The sequence below is a fragment of the Melozone crissalis genome, unplaced genomic scaffold (assembly GCF_028551555.1).
Source record: "Melozone crissalis strain CALT ecotype California unplaced genomic scaffold, PUWL_Pcris_2 ptg000036l_1, whole genome shotgun sequence".
NCBI classification, from domain to species: domain Eukaryota; kingdom Metazoa; phylum Chordata; class Aves; order Passeriformes; family Passerellidae; genus Melozone; species Melozone crissalis.
In genome coordinates this window covers 7,970,516-7,998,497 of record NW_026535814.1, presented here as the reverse complement: position 1 = coordinate 7,998,497, position 27,982 = coordinate 7,970,516, and the positions used below count along the sequence as shown (strand labels likewise).

The 27,982-nt window shown below is 54.4% G+C and overlaps 3 protein-coding genes across 3 annotated transcripts; all 3 read left to right on the top strand.

Annotated features, from left to right (window-relative positions):
• Positions 1-34: 34 nt before the first annotated feature.
• LOC128941691 (serine/threonine-protein kinase PAK 3-like) lies at positions 35-6,906 on the top strand. Its single transcript, XM_054283580.1, has 13 exons — positions 35-113; positions 1,055-1,092; positions 1,531-1,657; positions 1,718-1,729; positions 2,626-2,754; positions 3,436-3,499; positions 4,133-4,181; positions 4,491-4,603; positions 4,862-4,979; positions 5,751-5,850; positions 6,132-6,328; positions 6,426-6,563; positions 6,805-6,906. The coding sequence occupies exons 1-13, from the start codon at positions 35-37 to the stop codon at positions 6,904-6,906; spliced, it is 1,266 nt and encodes a 421-aa protein (XP_054139555.1).
• A 3,292-nt stretch (positions 6,907-10,198) lies between these two features.
• Positions 10,199-17,071, top strand: LOC128941694 (serine/threonine-protein kinase PAK 3-like). Its single transcript, XM_054283582.1, has 13 exons — positions 10,199-10,277; positions 11,219-11,256; positions 11,695-11,821; positions 11,882-11,893; positions 12,790-12,918; positions 13,600-13,663; positions 14,298-14,346; positions 14,656-14,768; positions 15,027-15,144; positions 15,916-16,015; positions 16,297-16,493; positions 16,591-16,728; positions 16,970-17,071. Exons 1-13 carry the CDS (start codon positions 10,199-10,201, stop codon positions 17,069-17,071), a joined length of 1,266 nt encoding a protein of 421 aa, XP_054139557.1.
• A 3,297-nt stretch (positions 17,072-20,368) lies between these two features.
• On the top strand, positions 20,369-27,240 carry LOC128941692 (serine/threonine-protein kinase PAK 3-like). The gene is made up of 13 exons (XM_054283581.1): positions 20,369-20,447; positions 21,389-21,426; positions 21,865-21,991; positions 22,052-22,063; positions 22,960-23,088; positions 23,770-23,833; positions 24,467-24,515; positions 24,825-24,937; positions 25,196-25,313; positions 26,085-26,184; positions 26,466-26,662; positions 26,760-26,897; positions 27,139-27,240. Exons 1-13 carry the CDS (start codon positions 20,369-20,371, stop codon positions 27,238-27,240), a joined length of 1,266 nt encoding a protein of 421 aa, XP_054139556.1.
• Positions 27,241-27,982: the final 742 nt, after the last annotated feature.

Genomic DNA, 27,982 nt, shown 5'->3' with positions numbered 1-27,982 from the left:
TACTCAGCGTGCAAACGCGCACAGCGCTGCCAAAATGATCGGGCAAGTCTGTGCCGCCGTTTGCACCATCTTTTCTGTTGTCTATTCTGGCTACTACCTGACCCAGCTGACTCGTAAGTAAAGGTTTCTCCTGGGGCTGGCATCCCCCGACTTTTGCTTGGCTCTGCTCTTTATGCCGCACCAGTGGCCCAGTTTCTGTGGGAACAAAATGGCCCTGAAGGTGCCACCGCTTTGGTCAATGTCCTGCCAGCAGCATCAGCTCCAAAGGGGGCATCTGTACTGGGTGGCGCGTGCAGAGTATTTGCCATGCAACCTGCAGCGGTTGCCTTCCTTCCCCGGGAGAGTGCGTGGCAGCGGAGTCCGTCATTTCCTCGGCTTGCTGCTTCAAGCAAGACAAGCTGCAAATTGCAGACCCTGAGGGGAGATCCTCAGAAGTACTTCTACCAACTCAGTGGTTCTCTCCAGGAGTGAAGGAAAGCACCTTTTGCTCCATATTCTGCCCCTTAGAGGCCTTGGCTGCATGACTTGAGCCTTTGATGCTGTGCCAAGACTGCGATTGCCTTGGCGATGCAGCAGAAACTGCAGTGCAGGGAGGGTTTGCTACTGAGCCCAGCAGCTGTTCCTGGGCTGCTTCAGCAGGGAGCTGCCACAGGGAAGGGACCCTTTGTGGAAGCTTTGCTGGGCTATCATCTTCAGCCAAGGGATGGGAATTAGGGCATGCCATTTAAAAGAATGTATAAGAAAAATGCAGGAAAGAGAAGAGGGAAATGCAGCTTGAGCTGTTGGGCACAAGAGGAGCTCAAAGTTTTGAAGAGCAGCGGGCATTTCCAGCACCGTCTTCCTATTTCTCTCCTTGCAAAAGAGGCCCAAATGCAGACAGAGCCTCCTCTAGCGTCCTGGTTGTTCTCTTGCTTGCTGTGGGAAAGAGCTGTTGCTCCTGGAGGCATGTTGGGAAAGGGAAATGCTCTGTGTTGGGGCTGCCTTGTGCTGTGGGAGTGGCCAGCACAGGCACTTTTCTAAGGGCCTCTGGTTCCTTTTGCCTTGCTGGCTGCAGGTCACCTGACACGCGGATGGAGACATGCCTGTCCTTTGGTGAGTGGCAAAGGAAGCTGTGCCGTTGCTGGCGTGTGAGAATGGTGCAGCAATTCTGCCAGCTTGGCCTGTTGCAGCCCAGTGTGGAGTGCCGGCGTGGGAGGCTGAAGGAAAGGCCAGCTGCCCGCTGGCATCAGCAGTAGCAAAGGGAGCACTGGCTGTTTGCTGATTTTCCAGTGAAGAGCCTTTCAAGAGATGAAAGGCAAATGGGACAGCTCCGAGGCATCTTGCTGCTTCTAGGCAGCAGGGAAGCTCAAATGCACAGCAAGATGGAGTAGCAGCTCATTCAGCCAACTTCCTCGGGTTTGCGTGACTCAGAGGCCCACTTGTATCTAAGTCTATGATTTGCCCTTCTTCTGGGTCCTTTCCCAGCTCAATAGAAAGCAGCTCCTAAGGCACTGGCTTTTGCCCATCTCTCTCACTTCTGTCTGCCTGCAGGGCACAACAGCAGGGTCAGCAGCTCCTCTGGCTGCCTCTGTCATTGAGGAAGAGGCTGAAGAGGAGCAAAGGAAGATGAAGCCTTCAGCTGCTGTCCCTTCACAGCCTGAACTTGCTGAGCCAGTAAGTGACAGCTGAGCTTGGCACTGCCTTTGGTGCAGGGCCAGGCTTCCCCGTTTTGGAGCAGCCCTTGTTGCTCGTGGCGGAAGATGCTGGCGGCCGTGTGCCTGCTGAGGCGTAGTGCGGCTTCAGGCAAGCCGCAGAGCCCTGGCCAATGGGTTCTGAAGTTTGACATTTAAGCTGGGATGCTGAGAGGGTGCCAGAGTGTCTCTTGGGATCAGACAGGAGGCAGCATTCAGTGACTCTCAGTGTAGGAGTCAGCCCCTTGTGCCCATGGTCAGTGCAGGCTGCCAGTGGTCAGCGGACAGCGCGGCCCAAATTCGCAGTTGACAGCCTTGCAGGGTACCTGGGAGACACTGGGCCCTGGAAGGGACCTGCCCTCTCCGTGGACTAATTAGCTTCAGGCTGTGCTTCCCTTCCAGCCGGTCAGAGCAGAGTTTGGAGAGGAGAATCCTCGGCAGGCCTGCACTGTAAAAGGGCCGGTGGGTCTGGGCAGGGCTGGAAGGCGGCTCCCAAGGGCCGCTCCCTAAAGGCTGCCATAGAGAAGGGAAATCCGTGAAACAGATCAGAGAAGGGACACGCTGCGGGCTTCTGAGCAGACTGTTGCGTGCCAACTCCGGGCTGATTTCATTGCCCAGGAAAAGACAGGAGGAGGAAAGCAGCAAGGCTCTGGGGCCCTGCTCTGATCTCTTTGTGGATCTTGGCAGCCCCATCGATACCTTGTTGCCAGTGTCTTGCAGAACAGCTGAAGACGTGGAGCATGGAGGTGGTCGGGAGGGGCTGGATGCCAGTAGCCTTTGGGCTTCTCCCGAAGGTGCCTTTGAGAAGGGGACATGGGAACTGCCCCAGCTGGAGAGGCCTGGCCGTGGCTGGCAGCACCTTCCCAAGGCCTTGCTTTTGCCGTGCGCTTAGGGGGGGCATGTGTGCCAGCCACCCTTCTGACGGGCAATCCTTTCTTGTCCCAGCGCAAGACAGGCTCTGCCATTCAGCCTGGTGCCGCCGGACCAGCGTGGCCTGCAGCAGCCAGCTCAACCCCCGCTGCCGGCACTTCCTGCAGCAGCGCAGCCCAGCAGCCCGAGATGAGGGAGGGCCTGAAGACACTGAGTACGTCCGGTGCATTTCTTGTCTGCCAGAGCAGGGTGTTGTGCGCGTGTCTGGGCGTAGGCTGCGCCAGATGCTGCCCCTCGGTCTCAGAGGCACTTAGGCCTCTCTGCAGAAGGTGTTGTTGTGCTCTGAGGCAGCGCGGCAGCGCTCAGGGAGTCCCTGCTGCCTGTGAGGGCGGCTGGGCCTGGCTTGGCCCTGCCTGGGCTGCCTTGTGGGCCAAAGACAAAAGCAGAGATTGTTTCTGCTTGAGCAGAAGGCTGGCACCTAGCAAGTGACTATTGCCCAGGCAGCTGTCTGGCGCCAGCTGTTTTCTGGCTCTGGTTCTTACTCCTCCTCCGGCCCAGACACTTTGTGCCCCTGGCAGTGGACCTGCCAGTGATGGTGGGTGTGAGTGAGGAGGCTGCAAAGGCCCTTGGTTACCTCTTAGGGCCCCCTTCTTAAGGGCTCATCATTTTGGCTTATCGCGTGGGATGCTGCTCTTGAAAGAAATCAAGGCCTTCTTGGAAAGGCCACCTGATGAAAGGTGGAGAAGATGGCCCTCCCACTTGCTGGTCTCAGCAGCTGGAAGCCGAGGGACCGCAAAGGGCCCAGAGCTGCGGGCAGTGGGGCTGCCTTTGGGACGCTCTGGGCAGCGGCGTCTCTGTGTGCCAGTGAGCGCCCTGCACTGCTTTTGTCTTTCAGGGAGCATCGTGAGTCCGGGCCGGCCAACAGGCAAATACACGGCATTTGAGGAACTCGGGCGAGGGTAAGCGTGACGTCAGCTCATTTTACAAAAGTGTGGACCAGGTCTTTGGCTGGTGCAATATCAAGCGTGAAGTCAGGCAAGCCCCAATCATGGTCAGGCTCTGGCTTGACCTCGTGTGGCCTGCCCGGACTGCTTGGTCAGAGCAATCCAAAGGCCTCATCAAAGACAAGTTGATGCTGGCAGTGTCTTGCTTGCAGCAGTGAGGAGCAGGAGCTGGGAAAACCCCTGCCCCTGCAGCTTTCGGGCCTGAAAGAGCACCTTGCCATCCAAGAAAGGTCAGATTGTCAAGGACAGTCTTCTGACTCAAATTGTTCTCCCTTTTTTGACACACACATGCATGCACACCCGCACAAGGAGAGAGTTCCCCTTAGGTTGTGAAATGACCTGGCAGGGCGTGCGCCTTGGAGATTTCCAGCGGCCCTTGGTCTTCATGCTGCACCTTAGTGTTCCCTCGGACAGCCTGCGCCGCATGGCAGAGGGCTGATGGGCTGAGGTGCCGTTGGCAGAAGAGATGCTGCAGCCAGGCATTTTTTCTGAGGAAGGCGTCCAGGCAGCCTGGGGAGATCTGCTACCTGGGCTTGCTTTCACTGCCAAAGGGATAAAGGTGTCTTTCTGCTGCTTTTGTCTTTCTAGGGGGTTTGGAGCTGTTTATAAAGCCCTTGACACCAGCAGCGGACAACAGGTAAAGTGCCAACAGCCCCATGCCATTTTGCAGCTCCGGAGCGCTTTGCCCGCTGCTGTGAGCTCTGCTTGGAGGTTTGGGTGGCAGCTCCATGTCTGCAGCAGAGGCTGTTCCTCTGAAATGCAGTCTAGGCTCAGGGGGCAGAATGCATTTGGGCTGGCCTTTGGTGCTTCTGCTAAGCTCTGCTGTCTAGTGACAAGGCGCTTTGGCCCAGCGTGCTGCCTCATTGCACCAGCACTCGCTCCGTGCTCCTTGTGATCTCGAGCAGGGTGCGTCTTCTCAAGGTACCGGTGGCCGATGTCATTGCAGGTGGCAATCAAGATCATGTCACTCGAGGAGGAGATGTCCGAGGAGCTGGCTGCCAATGAAATCCTGGCCATGAGGGACAACAGGAGTCCCAATATCGTTACCTACTTAGACAGGTTGGCATATTCTGGTGTCAATGTAGCTTTAGCTGGTGCAAGCGCAAAGAGACGATGCCCTTTGGTCACTGGCAGAGAACAGAGCTGGGGATGATTTCTCTGCTGGTCTCCAGAGCGTGGGAGGAGGTGGAGCTGCTGTTCAATAGTCTCTTGTGGCCCACGTAGCTTGGAGAGCAGCTGCAAAAACCTGGCTCAGGCCCTGGGGTGACTGAGGCTGTGCCCATTCTGTTTCTCCATGCCGTAGTTTTCTTCTTTCAGCTACCTGGTGGATGCGGAGCTCTGGCTGGCCATGGAGTTCATGGACGGCGGCACCTTGTTTGATGTGCTGAGGGCAGTGTACCTGGAGGAAGGACAGATAGGCGCTGTCTGTCGGGAGGTGAGGGATCCCGCTTGTGCTTGCCCAAGCCTGCCCGGATGCTGCTTGCCAGCTGGAGCTTAAGGAGAGCCGAGATTTCTTGCTCTCACCCTTCTTTTGCTGCTGCTGCTGCTGTTGCTGCTCTCATGCCACACAGGAGAAGAAAGAGCATGGGAAGTGTACTGCCTGCCGGTGCCCTCGCACTCCTCAGGCTCTGTTCTTGCACTCTTCCATCCTGTCTGTTGTCTGGCCTTGGTGCTCGCTCACTGGCTCAATTTCTCTTTCTTCCTCTTCTCAGCTTTGCCTGGGAATGTTTGCCTGGAGCCTGTCTGTCTGTCCTACATTGCTTGCCACTGGAAGGCAGCATGCGGGTGGCAGAATTTCAAGCTAAGGGCAAAGAGCTGTCCTCAGCTTCAAAGGATAGCATTGCAGCCTGGATGGCGATGCATTCTGGAACAGCTCGAAGGTGCTGCTGTCACCAGCAGCTTCCTCTTCTGCTGCCACTAGGCTTCCCCAAAATTCTTTACCGTGCCGCCTCCCAGCCAAAGGTGACGCGCTTCCTACCCAAGGCCGGTGGAACTTTTGGGAGCCCAGGTGCCTTTGCTTGGAAATCTAGAAAAAACTTCCAAGAGTGTTGAAGCAGCAAGCTCTTCATGATGACAGCAGCGTGATGTTTCGCCCTGGCTCACAATTCCCTGAGAAAGCCGCCAATCCCGTTGAGCTCTTTCCTTGCGGGTGGGATGAAATCAGATCCTGCACGTTAACTTTCCCTCCCTCCTTCTTCTCTCTCAGTGCCTGCAAGGACTGCATTTCCTTCATTGCCGCCAAGTCATCCACAGAGACATCAAAAGTTGCAACGTCCTTGTGAGCACGGACGGATCCGTCAAGTTGGGTGGGTGTCCCTGCTGGGCTGCAGCATGTCCAGCATATGCCGTGCGCTTGCATTTTGGTGACGGCCACTGGGGCAGAAGCGCGGCTTGGCCAGTGCGTGAATCGTCAGGGTGTTTTTGAAGCGGCCGATGCCTTATTTGCCTGGCTCCAGGCACGTGGAAGGAGAGCTCAGCTGCTTTTTCAGCTAGATTCAGCATGGCCTGGTCAGGCTTGGAGTGGGCAATGGTTTTGGCCGCTTTGCCAGTGGTAGCTGGCTTTGACAGGCTTTGTTTTTGTCCTCAGGTGACTTTGGCCTCTGTGCTCAGCTCAGCCCTGAGCACAGCAAGCGCAGCTCCAGCGTCGGCACTCCCAGCTGGATGGCACCGGAGGTGGTGAGAGGAGAAGCCTACGGCCCCAAAGTGGACATCTGGTCCCTGGGGATCATGGGGCTGGAAATGGTGGAAGGGGAAGCTCCTTACCAGCGGGAAGCCCGTCTCCGGGTAAGGTGCAGCTTAGCAAGAGGGCTCTGTGTGGAGAGAGCTGTGTGTGGCTAGCAAAGGAGCAGGTGGAGTGTCCTCTTGCATCCATGTGCTGTAGGTTTTTGAACTGCTAGAAAGGAACGGGCCCCCAAAACTGCAGAACCCCAGGCACCACTCGGCTCTCCTGCGCGACTTCCTCCGCTGCTGCCTGCAGGCAGATGAGGACAGGCGCTGGTCTGCCCAGGAGCTCCTACAGGTAAGGAAAAGCAAAGGGGCAAAAAGGCCTGGCAGCTGAGGACACCTGCATGAAGGGATGAGGAGGAGGAGTGTGGGCCACGTGGCACAGAAAGCTGCCAGGACAGGAAGGCGCAGGGTGACATGCTGCCCTCGGTGCTCGATGTGTGTCTTGCTGGTAGCCAGGGAATCCTGCTTGAGCCCGCGAGGATGTGATCCTGGAAAGTAAGAGTTCCTTTCTTTGTTCTTTTTCCTCTGGGCAGCATCCCTTTGTGACCTCAGGCGATCCTGCCTCCAGCCTGGCTGCTCTGATCATCTCAGCCAAGCGAGTGCAGGAAGACTGGAGAGGAGACACCTGCGCCTGAGGAGGCCCTGATGCCCCGCCAGCCGAGAGGAGGGAAAAGGGGATGCGTCATCTTTAGGCCGAGCTTCAGCCATCCCCCGAGTTTGAAGAGGAGCTGTGCTGTAGATAGGAAACACGATAGTGTAAATATTTGCTCAGTTTAGCTCTTAGGTTAGCTGTTAGGTTAGCTGTTAGGTTAGCGGTTAGGTTAGGTTAGGTTAGGTTAGGTTAGGTTAGGTTGGGTTAGATATGTTGTTAGGTTCAATTTAAAGCTCTGTTGTTTTTCTTTCTGCAAAAGATGAAAGTTTAAAAAAATTAGGAGATGTAGGGATCAACTTTTAAGGACTATAGAACGTAGAGAGCTTGGATAGTAGAGGATTGTTTAGCTTAGGATAGAGTGTTGTTAATTTAGGGAAGCTTTGAAGTAGAAATGAAAGAATTGTCATAATAAGAATTAAGCAGTGAGAGGAAAAGCTGGGCTGCAGTAGAACTGGAGCCTGCAGGCGCTCCAAGCTGTCAGCCTGAGCAGGCCACCTGCAGGACAGAATGCTGAAGATGGAGAAGCAGCGAGGGGATACTTGGTTTCAGCCCGAGTGTCAATAAAAGTCGAAAATATCCACAGTGTTGTAAGACTCCCTTCCTTGCCAGGCTGCAGCTAAGTGGACAGTCCCTTTCAGAGGCCCAAAGAACATAGGGAGGTAAGCAGCTTTGCTTACCGCAAGTGTGGCATGCCTGCGGGAAGCTGAGAGACCTACAGGTAATGAACACCGGGTAATGAGCTCCCATTCAGGACAACACTAGGAGGCAGATGTGCAGTCCTTTCTGGGCCTCTTGTCTTGAAGATGTCAGGCTGATCAGCAGCAATCACCATTTTGTTGCCACCCTCCTCTCACTATGTCACCTGTGGGACGGAATGGCATTCTCACAGCGGCATCTGGCATTTCCTCCCTGCTTCTCTTCTCCCCCCTTTTCACCCCAGACCCCCAGGGACCCTCTGGGCCAGCCTCATCCCCCACAGGGGTGTGCAACCGCCCGGGCCTCCTGCAGAGCCCCATTCCCACTCTGCTGCCTCCTTGGCCTTTTCCCACATCTGGGCCAGCCTGCTGTTGCCAGGTGTTGGAAACATGCACACACCATAGCACGCCTGTCTTTGAGCAATTTGATGCAGGAGCCCCTGCTGAGCACGGCTCCCCACCCCGGCCCTTTTCCCACCGAGCTGGGGCTCCACTTCGCCTCCATCTGCTGGCATACGCACTGTTAGGGACTGCTCAGGGACTGGGTGCTCCTTGAAGGTTGCCCACAGGCGTGGAACTCAGGCCTGTGGGCAACCTTCAAGGAGCACCCAGTCCCTGAGCAGTCCCTAACAGCAGTCCCCATGCCTCCTACCCCTAAGGCTGCCTCAGCCTTCTGAACACAATTTTTCTTACTCTAATGGCTTCCTGTGCTTTACTTCATACTGTAAGCAGAAGCACACCGTTTTGATTGTCTTTCTTCTAGAATTAATAAAACTAAGTTGGAAATACTCCTAGATTTTGCCATTTAAAACTTGAGGCAAGTGCACAAAGTAGAGAAGCTTTCTGTGCAGCTTTTCAGTTAATTTGAGGTCTCCTTCCTCTTCACTCCCTTTCAGCACATCTGTTGATTTTCCTTTGCTCTCATCTTTTAAGCTTCATCCCTTGTCTATCGATCTGCAAAAATAGCATGTAAATGCGACGCAAATTTACTATCCTTTGTAGTTTTCCTCTTCTGGAAAAGCTGAGGCTCGTGTGATCTTCTCCTGTGATCTAGACTTTGATTCCCATCTTGGCTCTGGCTAAGAGCAGAAGAAATGTAATTTAGTAGCTGCTAGTATGATCTGCTAGCAAAGGTCACATTTAGAGCTAAGCATGATGCTTCTCTGCCTCCGTTGAATACACATCTTTGTGTCTAGGCCTGGTGACTTCCAGGAGCACCTGGAAGCTACTGCCAAGGACAAAAGTCTCCCTCTTGCTGGTTTTGACACTGATTTGTTGGTAGGATTTTGATCTACGTCGACAGTCATCTACAGGAACTGGATCCTTGACACAAAGTGCCTTCAAGCAACATTTCTAAGCATAGTGGGCAATGAAGTCCAGATACTAATGAGTTGTGGTTTGTTTTGCCTCTGTCTAACATATGGTACACTATCCCACAACATGTCATGTTTGAGTGTTTCAGGCATTTAAAACTTAGCTTTATTCTTGTCAACACTTTTCTTTCCTCCCTTCAGAAACCTGCATGTCCAGGTACTAATTTCTTTCTCAGCTTGTTGAAAAGTTACCAGTCAGACAAGACTTGTTTCTTGACCCAGAGATAGGGCAAGCATCACCGTTAGGCCGGACGTGGCATACACACGTGATCACGGTCCAAGAAGAAAAAGGTTTGTTTTTTTCATTCTGCATGTTCTCCAGCTTATACACTCTTAACAAAGCGTGATCTCAAGTCACTAACTACATCACAATAACTTCTTCTATCCAGTGGTGCAAAGCAATTAACGTCAATATAACTGGCAAAAGTTTTACAGAAATTTATGAGGCACGTATGCACATCTACTTAGGCACCTAGTCTAGCATACGCAAGTTTTCCATTATCTCTTCTAATGGGTTTCCATGCTGACAGCCTTGTCTTCTTCCTTGCTATGGATACACTCAAAAACCATCAACTGCTATTTCTTCCATGAACTCGGCTGTGCTTGCAGGCCAGCTGCCAAGCCCCTCCATAGGTCAGCATGCGCCCGCGTGTTCAAGGAGCAACTGCAGCCTACAATAGTCCTGGAAATTTATTGTCTTTGCTTTGTTTGCCATCTAAATGTCACTGAAGAAGTTAGTGACATTTTCCAAACCAGCTAGGATGCCACCTAGAAGAAGCAGACTTGCTTTCAGTCAAAGCTTTGGGGACCAAAAGTCATGTTTGCTTGCATTGCTTGAATGCTGCTTGGATTGGCGCATTTTCTGAGTTCCCCTGGGATGCCTTGAGCACTGCCTTTGTGAGTGAGGAGAATTTCCCAGGCTTTTCTTTTGCATTAGCTGTACAGAAGGTTGTCTTGCTGGGCACAAGAAAGCCCCAGAGCAGCTGCCTTTGTGAGGTCAAGCCAGAGGTGCCACGTCACAGTGCTGTCAGCACAGCGTTGTCCCGGTGCGCGCCAGGCCTGGTCGTCCAGAGCAGCTCTTCCGCTGGCTCCCTGCAGGAGGATCCTTGTGCTCAAGGAGCTCTCAGCAGACGGCCTGCACCCCGAGAGGAGTCTTGGCTTTCCCTTGGGTGGTACTCAGCGTGCAAACGCGCACAGCGCTGCCAAAATGATCGGGCAAGTCTGTGCCGCCGTTTGCACCGTCTTTTCTGTTGTCTATTCTGGCTACTACCTGACCCAGCTGACTCGTAAGTAAAGGTTTCTCCTGGGGCTGGCATCCCCCGACTTTTGCTTGGCTCTGCTCTTTATGCCGCACCAGTGGCCCAGTTTCTGTGGGAACAAAATGGCCCTGAAGGTGCCACCGCTTTGGTCAATGTCCTGCCAGCAGCATCAGCTCCAAAGGGGGCATCTGTACTGGGTGGCGCGTGCAGAGTATTTGCCATGCAACCTGCAGCGGTTGCCTTCCTTCCCCGGGAGAGTGCGTGGCAGCGGAGTCCGTCATTTCCTCGGCTTGCTGCTTCAAGCAAGACAAGCTGCAAATTGCAGACCCTGAGGGGAGATCCTCAGAAGTACTTCTACCAACTCAGTGGTTCTCTCCAGGAGTGAAGGAAAGCACCTTTTGCTCCATATTCTGCCCCTTAGAGGCCTTGGCTGCATGACTTGAGCCTTTGATGCTGTGCCAAGACTGCGATTGCCTTGGCGATGCAGCAGAAACTGCAGTGCAGGGAGGGTTTGCTACTGAGCCCAGCAGCTGTTCCTGGGCTGCTTCAGCAGGGAGCTGCCACAGGGAAGGGACCCTTTGTGGAAGCTTTGCTGGGCTATCATCTTCAGCCAAGGGATGGGAATTAGGGCATGCCATTTAAAAGAATGTATAAGAAAAATGCAGGAAAGAGAAGAGGGAAATGCAGCTTGAGCTGTTGGGCACAAGAGGAGCTCAAAGTTTTGAAGAGCAGCGGGCATTTCCAGCACCGTCTTCCTATTTCTCTCCTTGCAAAAGAGGCCCAAATGCAGACAGAGCCTCCTCTAGCGTCCTTGTTGTTCTCTTGCTTGCTGTGGGAAAGAGCTGTTGCTCCTGGAGGCATGTTGGGAAAGGGAAATGCTCTGTGTTGGGGCTGCCTTGTGCTGTGGGAGTGGCCAGCACAGGCACTTTTCTAAGGGCCTCTGGTTCCTTTTGCCTTGCTGGCTGCAGGTCACCTGACACGCGGATGGAGACATGCCTGTCCTTTGGTGAGTGGCAAAGGAAGCTGTGCCGTTGCTGGCGTGTGAGAATGGTGCAGCAATTCTGCCAGCTTGGCCTGTTGCAGCCCAGTGTGGAGTGCCGGCGTGGGAGGCTGAAGGAAAGGCCAGCTGCCCGCTGGCATCAGCAGTAGCAAAGGGAGCACTGGCTGTTTGCTGATTTTCCAGTGAAGAGCCTTTCAAGAGATGAAAGGCAAATGGGACAGCTCCGAGGCATCTTGCTGCTTCTAGGCAGCAGGGAAGCTCAAATGCACAGCAAGATGGAGTAGCAGCTCATTCAGCCAACTTCCTCGGGTTTGCGTGACTCAGAGGCCCACTTGTATCTAAGTCTATGATTTGCCCTTCTTCTGGGTCCTTTCCCAGCTCAATAGAAAGCAGCTCCTAAGGCACTGGCTTTTGCCCATCTCTCTCACTTCTGTCTGCCTGCAGGGCACAACAGCAGGGTCAGCAGCTCCTCTGGCTGCCTCTGTCATTGAGGAAGAGGCTGAAGAGGAGCAAAGGAAGATGAAGCCTTCAGCTGCTGTCCCTTCACAGCCTGAACTTGCTGAGCCAGTAAGTGACAGCTGAGCTTGGCACTGCCTTTGGTGCAGGGCCAGGCTTCCCCGTTTTGGAGCAGCCCTTGTTGCTCGTGGCGGAAGATGCTGGCGGCCGTGTGCCTGCTGAGGCGTAGTGCGGCTTCAGGCAAGCCGCGGAGCCCTGGCCAATGGGTTCTGAAGTTTGACATTTAAGCTGGGATGCTGAGAGGGTGCCAGAGTGTCTCTTGGGATCAGACAGGAGGCAGCATTCAGTGACTCTCAGTGTAGGAGTCAGCCCCTTGTGCCCGTGGTCAGTGCAGGCTGCCAGTGGTCAGCGGACAGCGCGGCCCAAATTCGCAGTTGACAGCCTTGCAGGGTACCTGGGAGACACTGGGCCCTGGAAGGGACCTGCCCTCTCCGTGGACTAATTAGCTTCAGGCTGTGCTTCCCTTCCAGCCGGTCAGAGCAGAGTTTGGAGAGGAGAATCCTCGGCAGGCCTGCACTGTAAAAGGGCCGGTGGGTCTGGGCAGGGCTGGAAGGCGGCTCCCAAGGGCCGCTCCCTAAAGGCTGCCATAGAGAAGGGAAATCCGTGAAACAGATCAGAGAAGGGACACGCTGCGGGCTTCTGAGCAGACTGTTGCGTGCCAACTCCGGGCTGATTTCATTGCCCAGGAAAAGACAGGAGGAGGAAAGCAGCAAGGCTCTGGGGCCCTGCTCTGATCTCTTTGTGGATCTTGGCAGCCCCATCGATACCTTGTTGCCAGTGTCTTGCAGAACAGCTGAAGACGTGGAGCATGGAGGTGGTCGGGAGGGGCTGGATGCCAGTAGCCTTTGGGCTTCTCCCGAAGGTGCCTTTGAGAAGGGGACATGGGAACTGCCCCAGCTGGAGAGGCCTGGCCGTGGCTGGCAGCACCTTCCCAAGGCCTTGCTTTTGCCGTGCGCTTAGGGGGGGCATGTGTGCCAGCCACCCTTCTGACGGGCAATCCTTTCTTGTCCCAGCGCAAGACAGGCTCTGCCATTCAGCCTGGTGCCGCCGGACCAGCGTGGCCTGCAGCAGCCAGCTCAACCCCCCCTGCCGGCACTTCCTGCAGCAGCGCAGCCCAGCAGCCCGAGATGAGGGAGGGCCTGAAGACACTGAGTACGTCCGGTGCATTTCTTGTCTGCCAGAGCAGGGTGTTGTGCGCGTGTCTGGGTGTAGGCTGCGCCAGATGCTGCCCCTCGGTCTCAGAGGCACTTAGGCCTCTCTGCAGAAGGTGTTGTTGTGCTCTGAGGCAGCGCGGCAGCGCTCAGGGAGTCCCTGCTGCCTGTGAGGGCGGCTAGGCCTGGCTTGGCCCTGCCTGGGCTGCCTTGTGGGCCAAAGACAAAAGCAGAGATTGTTTCTGCTTGAGCAGAAGGCTGGCACCTAGCAAGTGACTATTGCCCAGGCAGCTGTCTGGCGCCAGCTGTTTTCTGGCTCTGGTTCTTACTCCTCCTCCGGCCCAGACACTTTGTGCCCCTGGCAGTGGACCTGCCAGTGATGGTGGGTGTGAGTGAGGAGGCTGCAAAGGCCCTTGGTTACCTCTTAGGGCCCCCTTCTTAAGGGCTCATCATTTTGGCTTATCGCGTGGGATGCTGCTCTTGAAAGAAATCAAGGCCTTCTTGGAAAGGCCACCTGATGAAAGGTGGAGAAGATGGCCCTCCCACTTGCTGGTCTCAGCAGCTGGAAGCCGAGGGACCGCAAAGGGCCCAGAGCTGCGGGCAGTGGGGCTGCCTTTGGGACGCTCTGGGCAGCGGCGTCTCTGTGTGCCAGTGAGCGCCCTGCACTGCTTTTGTCTTTCAGGGAGCATCGTGAGTCCGGGCCGGCCAACAGGCAAATACACGGCATTTGAGGAACTCGGGCGAGGGTAAGCGTGACGTCAGCTCATTTTACAAAAGTGTGGACCAGGTCTTTGGCTGGTGCAATATCAAGCGTGAAGTCAGGCAAGCCCCAATCATGGTCAGGCTCTGGCTTGACCTCGTGTGGCCTGCCCGGACTGCTTGGTCAGAGCAATCCAAAGGCCTCATCAAAGACAAGTTGATGCTGGCAGTGTCTTGCTTGCAGCAATGAGGAGCAGGAGCTGGGAAAACCCCTGCCCCTGCAGCTTTCGGGCCTGAAAGAGCACCTTGCCATCCAAGAAAGGTCAGATTGTCAAGGACAGTCTTCTGACTCAAATTGTTCTCCCTTTTTTTGACACACACATGCATGCACACCCGCACAAGGAGAGAGTTCCCCTTAGGTTGTGAAATGACCTGGCAGGGCGTGCGCCTTGGAGATTTCCAGCGGCCCTTGGTCTTCATGCTGCACCTTAGTGTTCCCTCGGACAGCCTGCGCCGCATGGCAGAGGGCTGATGGGCTGAGGTGCCGTTGGCAGAAGAGATGCTGCAGCCAGGCATTTTTTCTGAGGAAGGCGTCCAGGCAGCCTGGGGAGATCTGCTACCTGGGCTTGCTTTCACTGCCAAAGGGATAAAGGTGTCTTTCTGCTGCTTTTGTCTTTCTAGGGGGTTTGGAGCTGTTTATAAAGCCCTTGACACCAGCAGCGGACAACAGGTAAAGTGCCAACAGCCCCATGCCATTTTGCAGCTCCGGAGCGCTTTGCCCGCTGCTGTGAGCTCTGCTTGGAGGTTTGGGTGGCAGCTCCATGTCTGCAGCAGAGGCTGTTCCTCTGAAATGCAGTCTAGGCTCAGGGGGCAGAATGCATTTGGGCTGGCCTTTGGTGCTTCTGCTAAGCTCTGCTGTCTAGTGACAAGGCGCTTTGGCCCAGCGTGCTGCCTCATTGCACCAGCACTCGCTCCGTGCTCCTTGTGATCTCGAGCAGGGTGCGTCTTCTCAAGGTACCGATGGCCAATGTCATTGCAGGTGGCAATCAAGATCATGTCACTCGAGGAGGAGATGTCCGAGGAGCTGGCTGCCAATGAAATCCTGGCCATGAGGGACAACAGGAGTCCCAATATCGTTACCTACTTAGACAGGTTGGCATATTCTGGTGTCAATGTAGCTTTAGCTGGTGCAAGCGCAAAGAGACGATGCCCTTTGGTCACTGGCAGAGAACAGAGCTGGGGATGATTTCTCTGCTGGTCTCCAGAGCGTGGGAGGAGGTGGAGCTGCTGTTCAATAGTCTCTTGTGGCCCACGTAGCTTGGAGAGCAGCTGCAAAAACCTGGCTCAGGCCCTGGGGTGACTGAGGCTGTGCCCATTCTGTTTCTCCATGCCGTAGTTTTCTTCTTTCAGCTACCTGGTGGATGCGGAGCTCTGGCTGGCCATGGAGTTCATGGACGGCGGCACCTTGTTTGATGTGCTGAGGGCAGTGTACCTGGAGGAAGGACAGATAGGCGCTGTCTGTCGGGAGGTGAGGGATCCCGCTTGTGCTTGCCCAAGCCTGCCCGGATGCTGCTTGCCAGCTGGAGCTTAAGGAGAGCCGAGATTTCTTGCTCTCACCCTTCTTTTGCTGCTGCTGCTGCTGTTGCTGCTCTCATGCCACACAGGAGAAGAAAGAGCATGGGAAGTGTACTGCCTGCCGGTGCCCTCGCACTCCTCAGGCTCTGTTCTTGCACTCTTCCATCCTGTCTGTTGTCTGGCCTTGGTGCTCGCTCACTGGCTCAATTTCTCTTTCTTCCTCTTCTCAGCTTTGCCTGGGAATGTTTGCCTGGAGCCTGTCTGTCTGTCCTACATTGCTTGCCACTGGAAGGCAGCATGCGGGTGGCAGAATTTCAAGCTAAGGGCAAAGAGCTGTCCTCAGCTTCAAAGGATAGCATTGCAGCCTGGATGGCGATGCATTCTGGAACAGCTCGAAGGTGCTGCTGTCACCAGCAGCTTCCTCTTCTGCTGCCACTAGGCTTCCCCAAAATTCTTTACCGTGCCGCCTCCCAGCCAAAGGTGACGCGCTTCCTACCCAAGGCCGGTGGAACTTTTGGGAGCCCAGGTGCCTTTGCTTGGAAATCTAGAAAAAACTTCCAAGAGTGTTGAAGCAGCAAGCTCTTCATGATGACAGCAGCGTGATGTTTCGCCCTGGCTCACAATTCCCTGAGAAAGCCGCCAATCCCGTTGAGCTCTTTCCTTGCGGGTGGGATGAAATCAGATCCTGCACGTTAACTTTCCCTCCCTCCTTCTTCTCTCTCAGTGCCTGCAAGGACTGCATTTCCTTCATTGCCGCCAAGTCATCCACAGAGACATCAAAAGTTGCAACGTCCTTGTGAGCACGGACGGATCCGTCAAGTTGGGTGGGTGTCCCTGCTGGGCTGCAGCATGTCCAGCATATGCTGTGCGCTTGCATTTTGGTGACGGCCACTGGGGCAGAAGCGCGGCTTGGCCAGTGCGTGAATCGTCAGGGTGTTTTTGAAGCGGCCGATGCCTTATTTGCCTGGCTCCAGGCACGTGGAAAGAGGGCTCAGCTGCTTTTTCAGCTAGATTCAGCATGGCCTGGTCAGGCTTGGAGTGGGCAATGGTTTTGGCCGCTTTGCCAGTGGTAGCTGGCTTTGACAGGCTTTGTTTTTGTCCTCAGGTGACTTTGGCCTCTGTGCTCAGCTCAGCCCTGAGCACAGCAAGCGCAGCTCCAGCGTCGGCACTCCCAGCTGGATGGCACCGGAGGTGGTGAGAGGAGAAGCCTACGGCCCCAAAGTGGACATCTGGTCCCTGGGGATCATGGGGCTGGAAATGGTGGAAGGGGAAGCTCCTTACCAGCGGGAAGCCCGTCTCCGGGTAAGGTGCAGCTTAGCAAGAGGGCTCTGTGTGGAGAGAGCTGTGTGTGGCTAGCAAAGGAGCAGGTGGAGTGTCCTCTTGCATCCATGTGCTGTAGGTTTTTGAACTGCTAGAAAGGAACGGGCCCCCAAAACTGCAGAACCCCAGGCACCACTCGGCTCTCCTGCGCGACTTCCTCCGCTGCTGCCTGCAGGCAGATGAGGACAGGCGCTGGTCTGCCCAGGAGCTCCTACAGGTAAGGAAAAGCAAAGGGGCAAAAAGGCCTGGCAGCTGAGGACACCTGCATGAAGGGATGAGGAGGAGGAGTGTGGGCCACGTGGCACAGAAAGCTGCCAGGACAGGAAGGCGCAGGGTGACATGCTGCCCTCGGTGCTCGATGTGTGTCTTGCTGGTAGCCAGGGAATCCTGCTTGAGCCCGCGAGGATGTGATCCTGGAAAGTAAGAGTTCCTTTCTTTGTTCTTTTTCCTCTGGGCAGCATCCCTTTGTGACCTCAGGCGATCCTGCCTCCAGCCTGGCTGCTCTGATCATCTCAGCCAAGCGAGTGCAGGAAGACTGGAGAGGAGACACCTGCGCCTGAGGAGGCCCTGATGCCCCGCCAGCCGAGAGGAGGGAAAAGGGGATGCGTCATCTTTAGGCCGAGCTTCAGCCATCCCCCGAGTTTGAAGAGGAGCTGTGCTGTAGATAGGAAACACGATAGTGTAAATATTTGCTCAGTTTAGCTCTTAGGTTAGCTGTTAGGTTAGCTGTTAGGTTAGCTGTTAGGTTAGGTTAGGTTAGGTTAGGTTAGGTTAGGTTAGGTTGGGTTAGATATGTTGTTAGGTTCAATTTAAAGCTCTGTTGTTTTTCTTTCTGCAAAAGATGAAAGTTTAAAAAAATTAGGAGATGTAGGGATCAACTTTTAAGGACTATAGAACGTAGAGAGCTTGGATAGTAGAGGATTGTTTAGCTTAGGATAGAGTGTTGTTAATTTAGGGAAGCTTTGAAGTAGAAATGAAAGAATTGTCATAATAAGAATTAAGCAGTGAGAGGAAAAGCTGGGCTGCAGTAGAACTGGAGCCTGCAGGCGCTCCAAGCTGTCAGCCTGAGCAGGCCACCTGCAGGACAGAATGCTGAAGATGGAGAAGCAGCGAGGGGATACTTGGTTTCAGCCCGAGTGTCAATAAAAGTCGAAAATATCCACAGTGTTGTAAGACTCCCTTCCTTGCCAGGCTGTAGCTAAGTGGACAGTCCCTTTCAGAGGCCCAAAGAACATAGGGAGGTAAGCAGCTTTGCTTACCGCAAGTGTGGCATGCCTGCGGGAAGCTGAGAGACCTACAGGTAATGAACACCGGGTAATGAGCTCCCATTCAGGACAACACTAGGAGGCAGATGTGCAGTCCTTTCTGGGCCTCTTGTCTTGAAGATGTCAGGCTGATCAGCAGCAATCACCATTTTGTTGCCACCCTCCTCTCACTATGTCACCTGTGGGACGGAATGGCATTCTCACAGCGGCATCTGGCATTTCCTCCCTGCTTCTCTTCTCCCCCCTTTTCACCCCAGACCCCCAGGGACCCTCTGGGCCAGCCTCATCCCCCACAGGGGTGTGCAACCGCCCGGGCCTCCTGCAGAGCCCCATTCCCACTCTGCTGCCTCCTTGGCCTTTTCCCACATCTGGGCCAGCCTGCTGTTGCCAGGTGTTGGAAACATGCACACACCATAGCACGCCTGTCTTTGAGCAATTTGATGCAGGAGCCCCTGCTGAGCACGGCTCCCCACCCCGGCCCTTTTCCCACCGAGCTGGGGCTCCGCTTCGCCTCCATCTGCTGGCATACGCACTGTTAGGGACTGCTCAGGGACTGGGTGCTCCTTGAAGGTTGCCCACAGGCGTGGAACTCAGGCCTGTGGGCAACCTTCAAGGAGCACCCAGTCCCTGAGCAGTCCCTAACAGCAGTCCCCATGCCTCCTACCCCTAAGGCTGCCTCAGCCTTCTGAACACAATTTTTCTTACTCTAATGGCTTCCTGTGCTTTACTTCATACTGTAAGCAGAAGCACACCGTTTTGATTGTCTTTCTTCTAGAATTAATAAAACTAAGTTGGAAATACTCCTAGATTTTGCCATTTAAAACTTGAGGCAAGTGCACAAAGTAGAGAAGCTTTCTGTGCAGCTTTTCAGTTAATTTGAGGTCTCCTTCCTCTTCACTCCCTTTCAGCACATCTGTTGATTTTCCTTTGCTCTCATCTTTTAAGCTTCATCCCTTGTCTATCGATCTGCAAAAATAGCATGTAAATGCGACGCAAATTTACTATCCTTTGTAGTTTTCCTCTTCTGGAAAAGCTGAGGCTCGTGTGATCTTCTCCTGTGATCTAGACTTTGATTCCCATCTTGGCTCTGGCTAAGAGCAGAAGAAATGTAATTTAGTAGCTGCTAGTATGATCTGCTAGCAAAGGTCACATTTAGAGCTAAGCATGATGCTTCTCTGCCTCCGTTGAATACACATCTTTGTGTCTAGGCCTGGTGACTTCCAGGAGCACCTGGAAGCTACTGCCAAGGACAAAAGTCTCCCTCTTGCTGGTTTTGACACTGATTTGTTGGTAGGATTTTGATCTACGTCGACAGTCATCTACAGGAACTGGATCCTTGACACAAAGTGCCTTCAAGCAACATTTCTAAGCATAGTGGGCAATGAAGTCCAGATACTAATGAGTTGTGGTTTGTTTTGCCTCTGTCTAACATATGGTACACTATCCCACAACATGTCATGTTTGAGTGTTTCAGGCATTTAAAACTTAGCTTTATTCTTGTCAACACTTTTCTTTCCTCCCTTCAGAAACCTGCATGTCCAGGTACTAATTTCTTTCTCAGCTTGTTGAAAAGTTACCAGTCAGACAAGACTTGTTTCTTGACCCAGAGATGGGGCAAGCATCACCGTTAGGCCGGACGTGGCATACACACGTGATCACGGTCCAAGAAGAAAAAGGTTTGTTTTTTTCATTCTGCATGTTCTCCAGCTTATACACTCTTAACAAAGCGTGATCTCAAGTCACTAACTACATCACAATAACTTCTTCTATCCAGTGGTGCAAAGCAATTAACGTCAATATAACTGGCAAAAGTTTTACAGAAATTTATGAGGCACGTATGCACATCTACTTAGGCACCTAGTCTAGCATACGCAAGTTTTCCATTATCTCTTCTAATGGGTTTCCATGCTGACAGCCTTGTCTTCTTCCTTGCTATGGATACACTCAAAAACCATCAACTGCTATTTCTTCCATGAACTCGGCTGTGCTTGCAGGCCAGCTGCCAAGCCCCTCCATAGGTCAGCATGCGCCCGCGTGTTCAAGGAGCAACTGCAGCCTACAATAGTCCTGGAAATTTATTGTCTTTGCTTTGTTTGCCATCTAAATGTCACTGAAGAAGTTAGTGACATTTTCCAAACCAGCTAGGATGCCACCTAGAAGAAGCAGACTTGCTTTCAGTCAAAGCTTTGGGGACCAAAAGTCATGTTTGCTTGCATTGCTTGAATGCTGCTTGGATTGGCGCATTTTCTGAGTTCCCCTGGGATGCCTTGAGCACTGCCTTTGTGAGTGAGGAGAATTTCCCAGGCTTTTCTTTTGCATTAGCTGTACAGAAGGTTGTCTTGCTGGGCACAAGAAAGCCCCAGAGCAGCTGCCTTTGTGAGGTCAAGCCAGAGGTGCCACGTCACAGTGCTGTCAGCACAGCGTTGTCCCGGTGCGCGCCAGGCCTGGTCGTCCAGAGCAGCTCTTCCGCTGGCTCCCTGCAGGAGGATCCTTGTGCTCAAGGAGCTCTCAGCAGACGGCCTGCACCCCGAGAGGAGTCTTGGCTTTCCCTTGGGTGGTACTCAGCGTGCAAACGCGCACAGCGCTGCCAAAATGATCGGGCAAGTCTGTGCCGCCGTTTGCACCGTCTTTTCTGTTGTCTATTCTGGCTACTACCTGACCCAGCTGACTCGTAAGTAAAGGTTTCTCCTGGGGCTGGCATCCCCCGACTTTTGCTTGGCTCTGCTCTTTATGCCGCACCAGTGGCCCAGTTTCTGTGGGAACAAAATGGCCCTGAAGGTGCCACCGCTTTGGTCAATGTCCTGCCAGCAGCATCAGCTCCAAAGGGGGCATCTGTACTGGGTGGCGCGTGCAGAGTATTTGCCATGCAACCTGCAGCGGTTGCCTTCCTTCCCCGGGAGAGTGCGTGGCAGCGGAGTCCGTCATTTCCTCGGCTTGCTGCTTCAAGCAAGACAAGCTGCAAATTGCAGACCCTGAGGGGAGATCCTCAGAAGTACTTCTACCAACTCAGTGGTTCTCTCCAGGAGTGAAGGAAAGCACCTTTTGCTCCATATTCTGCCCCTTAGAGGCCTTGGCTGCATGACTTGAGCCTTTGATGCTGTGCCAAGACTGCGATTGCCTTGGCGATGCAGCAGAAACTGCAGTGCAGGGAGGGTTTGCTACTGAGCCCAGCAGCTGTTCCTGGGCTGCTTCAGCAGGGAGCTGCCACAGGGAAGGGACCCTTTGTGGAAGCTTTGCTGGGCTATCATCTTCAGCCAAGGGATGGGAATTAGGGCATGCCATTTAAAAGAATGTATAAGAAAAATGCAGGAAAGAGAAGAGGGAAATGCAGCTTGAGCTGTTGGGCACAAGAGGAGCTCAAAGTTTTGAAGAGCAGCGGGCATTTCCAGCACCGTCTTCCTATTTCTCTCCTTGCAAAAGAGGCCCAAATGCAGACAGAGCCTCCTCTAGCGTCCTTGTTGTTCTCTTGCTTGCTGTGGGAAAGAGCTGTTGCTCCTGGAGGCATGTTGGGAAAGGGAAATGCTCTGTGTTGGGGCTGCCTTGTGCTGTGGGAGTGGCCAGCACAGGCACTTTTCTAAGGGCCTCTGGTTCCTTTTGCCTTGCTGGCTGCAGGTCACCTGACACGCGGATGGAGACATGCCTGTCCTTTGGTGAGTGGCAAAGGAAGCTGTGCCGTTGCTGGCGTGTGAGAATGGTGCAGCAATTCTGCCAGCTTGGCCTGTTGCAGCCCAGTGTGGAGTGCCGGCGTGGGAGGCTGAAGGAAAGGCCAGCTGCCCGCTGGCATCAGCAGTAGCAAAGGGAGCACTGGCTGTTTGCTGATTTTCCAGTGAAGAGCCTTTCAAGAGATGAAAGGCAAATGGGACAGCTCCGAGGCATCTTGCTGCTTCTAGGCAGCAGGGAAGCTCAAATGCACAGCAAGATGGAGTAGCAGCTCATTCAGCCAACTTCCTCGGGTTTGCGTGACTCAGAGGCCCACTTGTATCTAAGTCTATGATTTGCCCTTCTTCTGGGTCCTTTCCCAGCTCAATAGAAAGCAGCTCCTAAGGCACTGGCTTTTGCCCATCTCTCTCACTTCTGTCTGCCTGCAGGGCACAACAGCAGGGTCAGCAGCTCCTCTGGCTGCCTCTGTCATTGAGGAAGAGGCTGAAGAGGAGCAAAGGAAGATGAAGCCTTCAGCTGCTGTCCCTTCACAGCCTGAACTTGCTGAGCCAGTAAGTGACAGCTGAGCTTGGCACTGCCTTTGGTGCAGGGCCAGGCTTCCCCGTTTTGGAGCAGCCCTTGTTGCTCGTGGCGGAAGATGCTGGCGGCCGTGTGCCTGCTGAGGCGTAGTGCGGCTTCAGGCAAGCCGCAGAGCCCTGGCCAATGGGTTCTGAAGTTTGACATTTAAGCTGGGATGCTGAGAGGGTGCCAGAGTGTCTCTTGGGATCAGACAGGAGGCAGCATTCAGTGACTCTCAGTGTAGGAGTCAGCCCCTTGTGCCCGTGGTCAGTGCAGGCTGCCAGTGGTCAGCGGACAGCGCGGCCCAAATTCGCAGTTGACAGCCTTGCAGGGTACCTGGGAGACACTGGGCCCTGGAAGGGACCTGCCCTCTCCGTGGACTAATTAGCTTCAGGCTGTGCTTCCCTTCCAGCCGGTCAGAGCAGAGTTTGGAGAGGAGAATCCTCGGCAGGCCTGCACTGTAAAAGGGCCGGTGGGTCTGGGCAGGGCTGGAAGGCGGCTCCCAAGGGCCGCTCCCTAAAGGCTGCCATAGAGAAGGGAAATCCGTGAAACAGATCAGAGAAGGGACACGCTGCGGGCTTCTGAGCAGACTGTTGCGTGCCAACTCCGGGCTGATTTCATTGCCCAGGAAAAGACAGGAGGAGGAAAGCAGCAAGGCTCTGGGGCCCTGCTCTGATCTCTTTGTGGATCTTGGCAGCCCCATCGATACCTTGTTGCCAGTGTCTTGCAGAACAGCTGAAGACGTGGAGCATGGAGGTGGTCGGGAGGGGCTGGATGCCAGTAGCCTTTGGGCTTCTCCCGAAGGTGCCTTTGAGAAGGGGACATGGGAACTGCCCCAGCTGGAGAGGCCTGGCCGTGGCTGGCAGCACCTTCCCAAGGCCTTGCTTTTGCCGTGCGCTTAGGGGGGGCATGTGTGCCAGCCACCCTTCTGACGGGCAATCCTTTCTTGTCCCAGCGCAAGACAGGCTCTGCCATTCAGCCTGGTGCCGCCGGACCAGCGTGGCCTGCAGCAGCCAGCTCAACCCCCGCTGCCGGCACTTCCTGCAGCAGCGCAGCCCAGCAGCCCGAGATGAGGGAGGGCCTGAAGACACTGAGTACGTCCGGTGCATTTCTTGTCTGCCAGAGCAGGGTGTTGTGCGCGTGTCTGGGTGTAGGCTGCGCCAGATGCTGCCCCTCGGTCTCAGAGGCACTTAGGCCTCTCTGCAGAAGGTGTTGTTGTGCTCTGAGGCAGCGCGGCAGCGCTCAGGGAGTCCCTGCTGCCTGTGAGGGCGGCTGGGCCTGGCTTGGCCCTGCCTGGGCTGCCTTGTGGGCCAAAGACAAAAGCAGAGATTGTTTCTGCTTGAGCAGAAGGCTGGCACCTAGCAAGTGACTATTGCCCAGGCAGCTGTCTGGCGCCAGCTGTTTTCTGGCTCTGGTTCTTACTCCTCCTCCGGCCCAGACACTTTGTGCCCCTGGCAGTGGACCTGCCAGTGATGGTGGGTGTGAGTGAGGAGGCTGCAAAGGCCCTTGGTTACCTCTTAGGGCCCCCTTCTTAAGGGCTCATCATTTTGGCTTATCGCGTGGGATGCTGCTCTTGAAAGAAATCAAGGCCTTCTTGGAAAGGCCACCTGATGAAAGGTGGAGAAGATGGCCCTCCCACTTGCTGGTCTCAGCAGCTGGAAGCCGAGGGACCGCAAAGGGCCCAGAGCTGCGGGCAGTGGGGCTGCCTTTGGGACGCTCTGGGCAGCGGCGTCTCTGTGTGCCAGTGAGCACCCTGCACTGCTTTTGTCTTTCAGGGAGCATCGTGAGTCCGGGCCGGCCAACAGGCAAATACACGGCATTTGAGGAACTCGGGCGAGGGTAAGCGTGACGTCAGCTCATTTTACAAAAGTGTGGACCAGGTCTTTGGCTGGTGCAATATCAAGCGTGAAGTCAGGCAAGCCCCAATCATGGTCAGGCTCTGGCTTGACCTCGTGTGGCCTGCCCGGACTGCTTGGTCAGAGCAATCCAAAGGCCTCATCAAAGACAAGTTGATGCTGGCAGTGTCTTGCTTGCAGCAATGAGGAGCAGGAGCTGGGAAAACCCCTGCCCCTGCAACTTTCGGGCCTGAAAGAGCACCTTGCCATCCAAGAAAGGTCAGATTGTCAAGGACAGTCTTCTGACTCAAATTGTTCTCCCTTTTTTGACACACACATGCATGCACACCCGCACAAGGAGAGAGTTCCCCTTAGGTTGTGAAATGACCTGGCAGGGCGTGCGCCTTGGAGATTTCCAGCGGCCCTTGGTCTTCATGCTGCACCTTAGTGTTCCCTCGGACAGCCTGCGCCGCATGGCAGACGGCTGATGGGCTGAGGTGCCGTTGGCAGAAGAGATGCTGCAGCCAGGCATTTTTTCTGAGGAAGGCGTCCAGGCAGCCTGGGGAGATCTGCTACCTGGGCTTGCTTTCACTGCCAAAGGGATAAAGGTGTCTTTCTGCTGCTTTTGTCTTTCTAGGGGGTTTGGAGCTGTTTATAAAGCCCTTGACACCAGCAGCGGACAACAGGTAAAGTGCCAACAGCCCCATGCCATTTTGCAGCTCCGGAGCGCTTTGCCCGCTGCTGTGAGCTCTGCTTGGAGGTTTGGGTGGCAGCTCCATGTCTGCAGCAGAGGCTGTTCCTCTGAAATGCAGTCTAGGCTCAGGGGGCAGAATGCATTTGGGCTGGCCTTTGGTGCTTCTGCTAAGCTCTGCTGTCTAGTGACAAGGCGCTTTGGCCCAGCGTGCTGCCTCATTGCACCAGCACTCGCTCCGTGCTCCTTGTGATCTCGAGCAGGGTGCGTCTTCTCAAGGTACCGGTGGCCAATGTCATTGCAGGTGGCAATCAAGATCATGTCACTCGAGGAGGAGATGTCCGAGGAGCTGGCTGCCAATGAAATCCTGGCCATGAGGGACAACAGGAGTCCCAATATCGTTACCTACTTAGACAGGTTGGCATATTCTGGTGTCAATGTAGCTTTAGCTGGTGCAAGCGCAAAGAGACGATGCCCTTTGGTCACTGGCAGAGAACAGAGCTGGGGATGATTTCTCTGCTGGTCTCCAGAGCGTGGGAGGAGGTGGAGCTGCTGTTCAATAGTCTCTTGTGGCCCACGTAGCTTGGAGAGCAGCTGCAAAAACCTGGCTCAGGCCCTGGGGTGACTGAGGCTGTGCCCATTCTGTTTCTCCATGCCGTAGTTTTCTTCTTTCAGCTACCTGGTGGATGCGGAGCTCTGGCTGGCCATGGAGTTCATGGACGGCGGCACCTTGTTTGATGTGCTGAGGGCAGTGTACCTGGAGGAAGGACAGATAGGCGCTGTCTGTCGGGAGGTGAGGGATCCCGCTTGTGCTTGCCCAAGCCTGCCCGGATGCTGCTTGCCAGCTGGAGCTTAAGGAGAGCCGAGATTTCTTGCTCTCACCCTTCTTTTGCTGCTGCTGCTGCTGTTGCTGCTCTCATGCCACACAGGAGAAGAAAGAGCATGGGAAGTGTACTGCCTGCCGGTGCCCTCGCACTCCTCAGGCTCTGTTCTTGCACTCTTCCATCCTGTCTGTTGTCTGGCCTTGGTGCTCGCTCACTGGCTCAATTTCTCTTTCTTCCTCTTCTCAGCTTTGCCTGGGAATGTTTGCCTGGAGCCTGTCTGTCTGTCCTACATTGCTTGCCACTGGAAGGCAGCATGCGGGTGGCAGAATTTCAAGCTAAGGGCAAAGAGCTGTCCTCAGCTTCAAAGGATAGCATTGCAGCCTGGATGGCGATGCATTCTGGAACAGCTCGAAGGTGCTGCTGTCACCAGCAGCTTCCTCTTCTGCTGCCACTAGGCTTCCCCAAAATTCTTTACCGTGCCGCCTCCCAGCCAAAGGTGACGCGCTTCCTACCCAAGGCCGGTGGAACTTTTGGGAGCCCAGGTGCCTTTGCTTGGAAATCTAGAAAAAACTTCCAAGAGTGTTGAAGCAGCAAGCTCTTCATGATGACAGCAGCGTGATGTTTCGCCCTGGCTCACAATTCCCTGAGAAAGCCGCCAATCCCGTTGAGCTCTTTCCTTGCGGGTGGGATGAAATCAGATCCTGCACGTTAACTTTCCCTCCCTCCTTCTTCTCTCTCAGTGCCTGCAAGGACTGCATTTCCTTCATTGCCGCCAAGTCATCCACAGAGACATCAAAAGTTGCAACGTCCTTGTGAGCACGGACGGATCCGTCAAGTTGGGTGGGTGTCCCTGCTGGGCTGCAGCATGTCCAGCATATGCCATGCGCTTGCATTTTGGTGACAGCCACTGGGGCAGAAGCGCGGCTTGGCCAGTGCGTGAATCGTCAGGGTGTTTTTGAAGCGGCCGATGCCTTATTTGCCTGGCTCCAGGCACGTGGAAGGAGAGCTCAGCTGCTTTTTCAGCTAGATTCAGCATGGCCTGGTCAGGCTTGGAGTGGGCAATGGTTTTGGCCGCTTTGCCAGTGGTAGCTGGCTTTGACAGGCTTTGTTTTTGTCCTCAGGTGACTTTGGCCTCTGTGCTCAGCTCAGCCCTGAGCACAGCAAGCGCAGCTCCAGCGTCGGCACTCCCAGCTGGATGGCACCGGAGGTGGTGAGAGGAGAAGCCTACGGCCCCAAAGTGGACATCTGGTCCCTGGGGATCATGGGGCTGGAAATGGTGGAAGGGGAAGCTCCTTACCAGCGGGAAGCCCGTCTCCGGGTAAGGTGCAGCTTAGCAAGAGGGCTCTGTGTGGAGAGAGCTGTGTGTGGCTAGCAAAGGAGCAGGTGGAGTGTCCTCTTGCATCCATGTGCTGTAGGTTTTTGAACTGCTAGAAAGGAACGGGCCCCCAAAACTGCAGAACCCCAGGCACCACTCGGCTCTCCTGCGCGACTTCCTCCGCTGCTGCCTGCAGGCAGATGAGGACAGGCGCTGGTCTGCCCAGGAGCTCCTACAGGTAAGGAAAAGCAAAGGGGCAAAAAGGCCTGGCAGCTGAGGACACCTGCATGAAGGGATGAGGAGGAGGAGTGTGGGCCACGTGGCACAGAAAGCTGCCAGGACAGGAAGGCGCAGGGTGACATGCTGCCCTCGGTGCTCGATGTGTGTCTTGCTGATAGCCAGGGAATCCTGCTTGAGCCCGCGAGGATGTGATCCTGGAAAGTAAGAGTTCCTTTCTTTGTTCTTTTTCCTCTGGGCAGCATCCCTTTGTGACCTCAGGCGATCCTGCCTCCAGCCTGGCTGCTCTGATCATCTCAGCCAAGCGAGTGCAGGAAGACTGGAGAGGAGACACCTGCGCCTGAGGAGGCCCTGATGCCCCGCCAGCCGAGAGGAGGGAAAAGGGGATGCGTCATCTTTAGGCCGAGCTTCAGCCATCCCCCGAGTTTGAAGAGGAGCTGTGCTGTAGATAGGAAACACGATAGTGTAAATATTTGCTCAGTTTAGCTCTTAGGTTAGCTGTTAGGTTAGCTGTTAGGTTAGCTGTTAGGTTAGGTTAGGTTAGGTTAGGTTAGGTTAGGTTAGGTTGGGTTAGATATGTTGTTAGGTTCAATTTAAAGCTCTGTTGTTTTTCTTTCTGCAAAAGATGAAAGTTTAAAAAAATTAGGAGATGTAGGGATCAACTTTTAAGGACTATAGAACGTAGAGAGCTTGGATAGTAGAGGATTGTTTAGCTTAGGATAGAGTGTTGTTAATTTAGGGAAGCTTTGAAGTAGAAATGAAAGAATTGTCATAATAAGAATTAAGCAGTGAGAGGAAAAGCTGGGCTGCAGTAGAACTGGAGCCTGCAGGCGCTCCAAGCTGTCAGCCTGAGCAGGCCACCTGCAGGACAGAATGCTGAAGATGGAGAAGCAGCGAGGGGATACTTGGTTTCAGCCCGAGTGTCAATAAAAGTCGAAAATATCCACAGTGTTGTAAGACTCCCTTCCTTGCCAGGCTGTAGCTAAGTGGACAGTCCCTTTCAGAGGCCCAAAGAACATAGGGAGGTAAGCAGCTTTGCTTACCGCAAGTGTGGCATGCCTGCGGGAAGCTGAGAGACCTACAGGT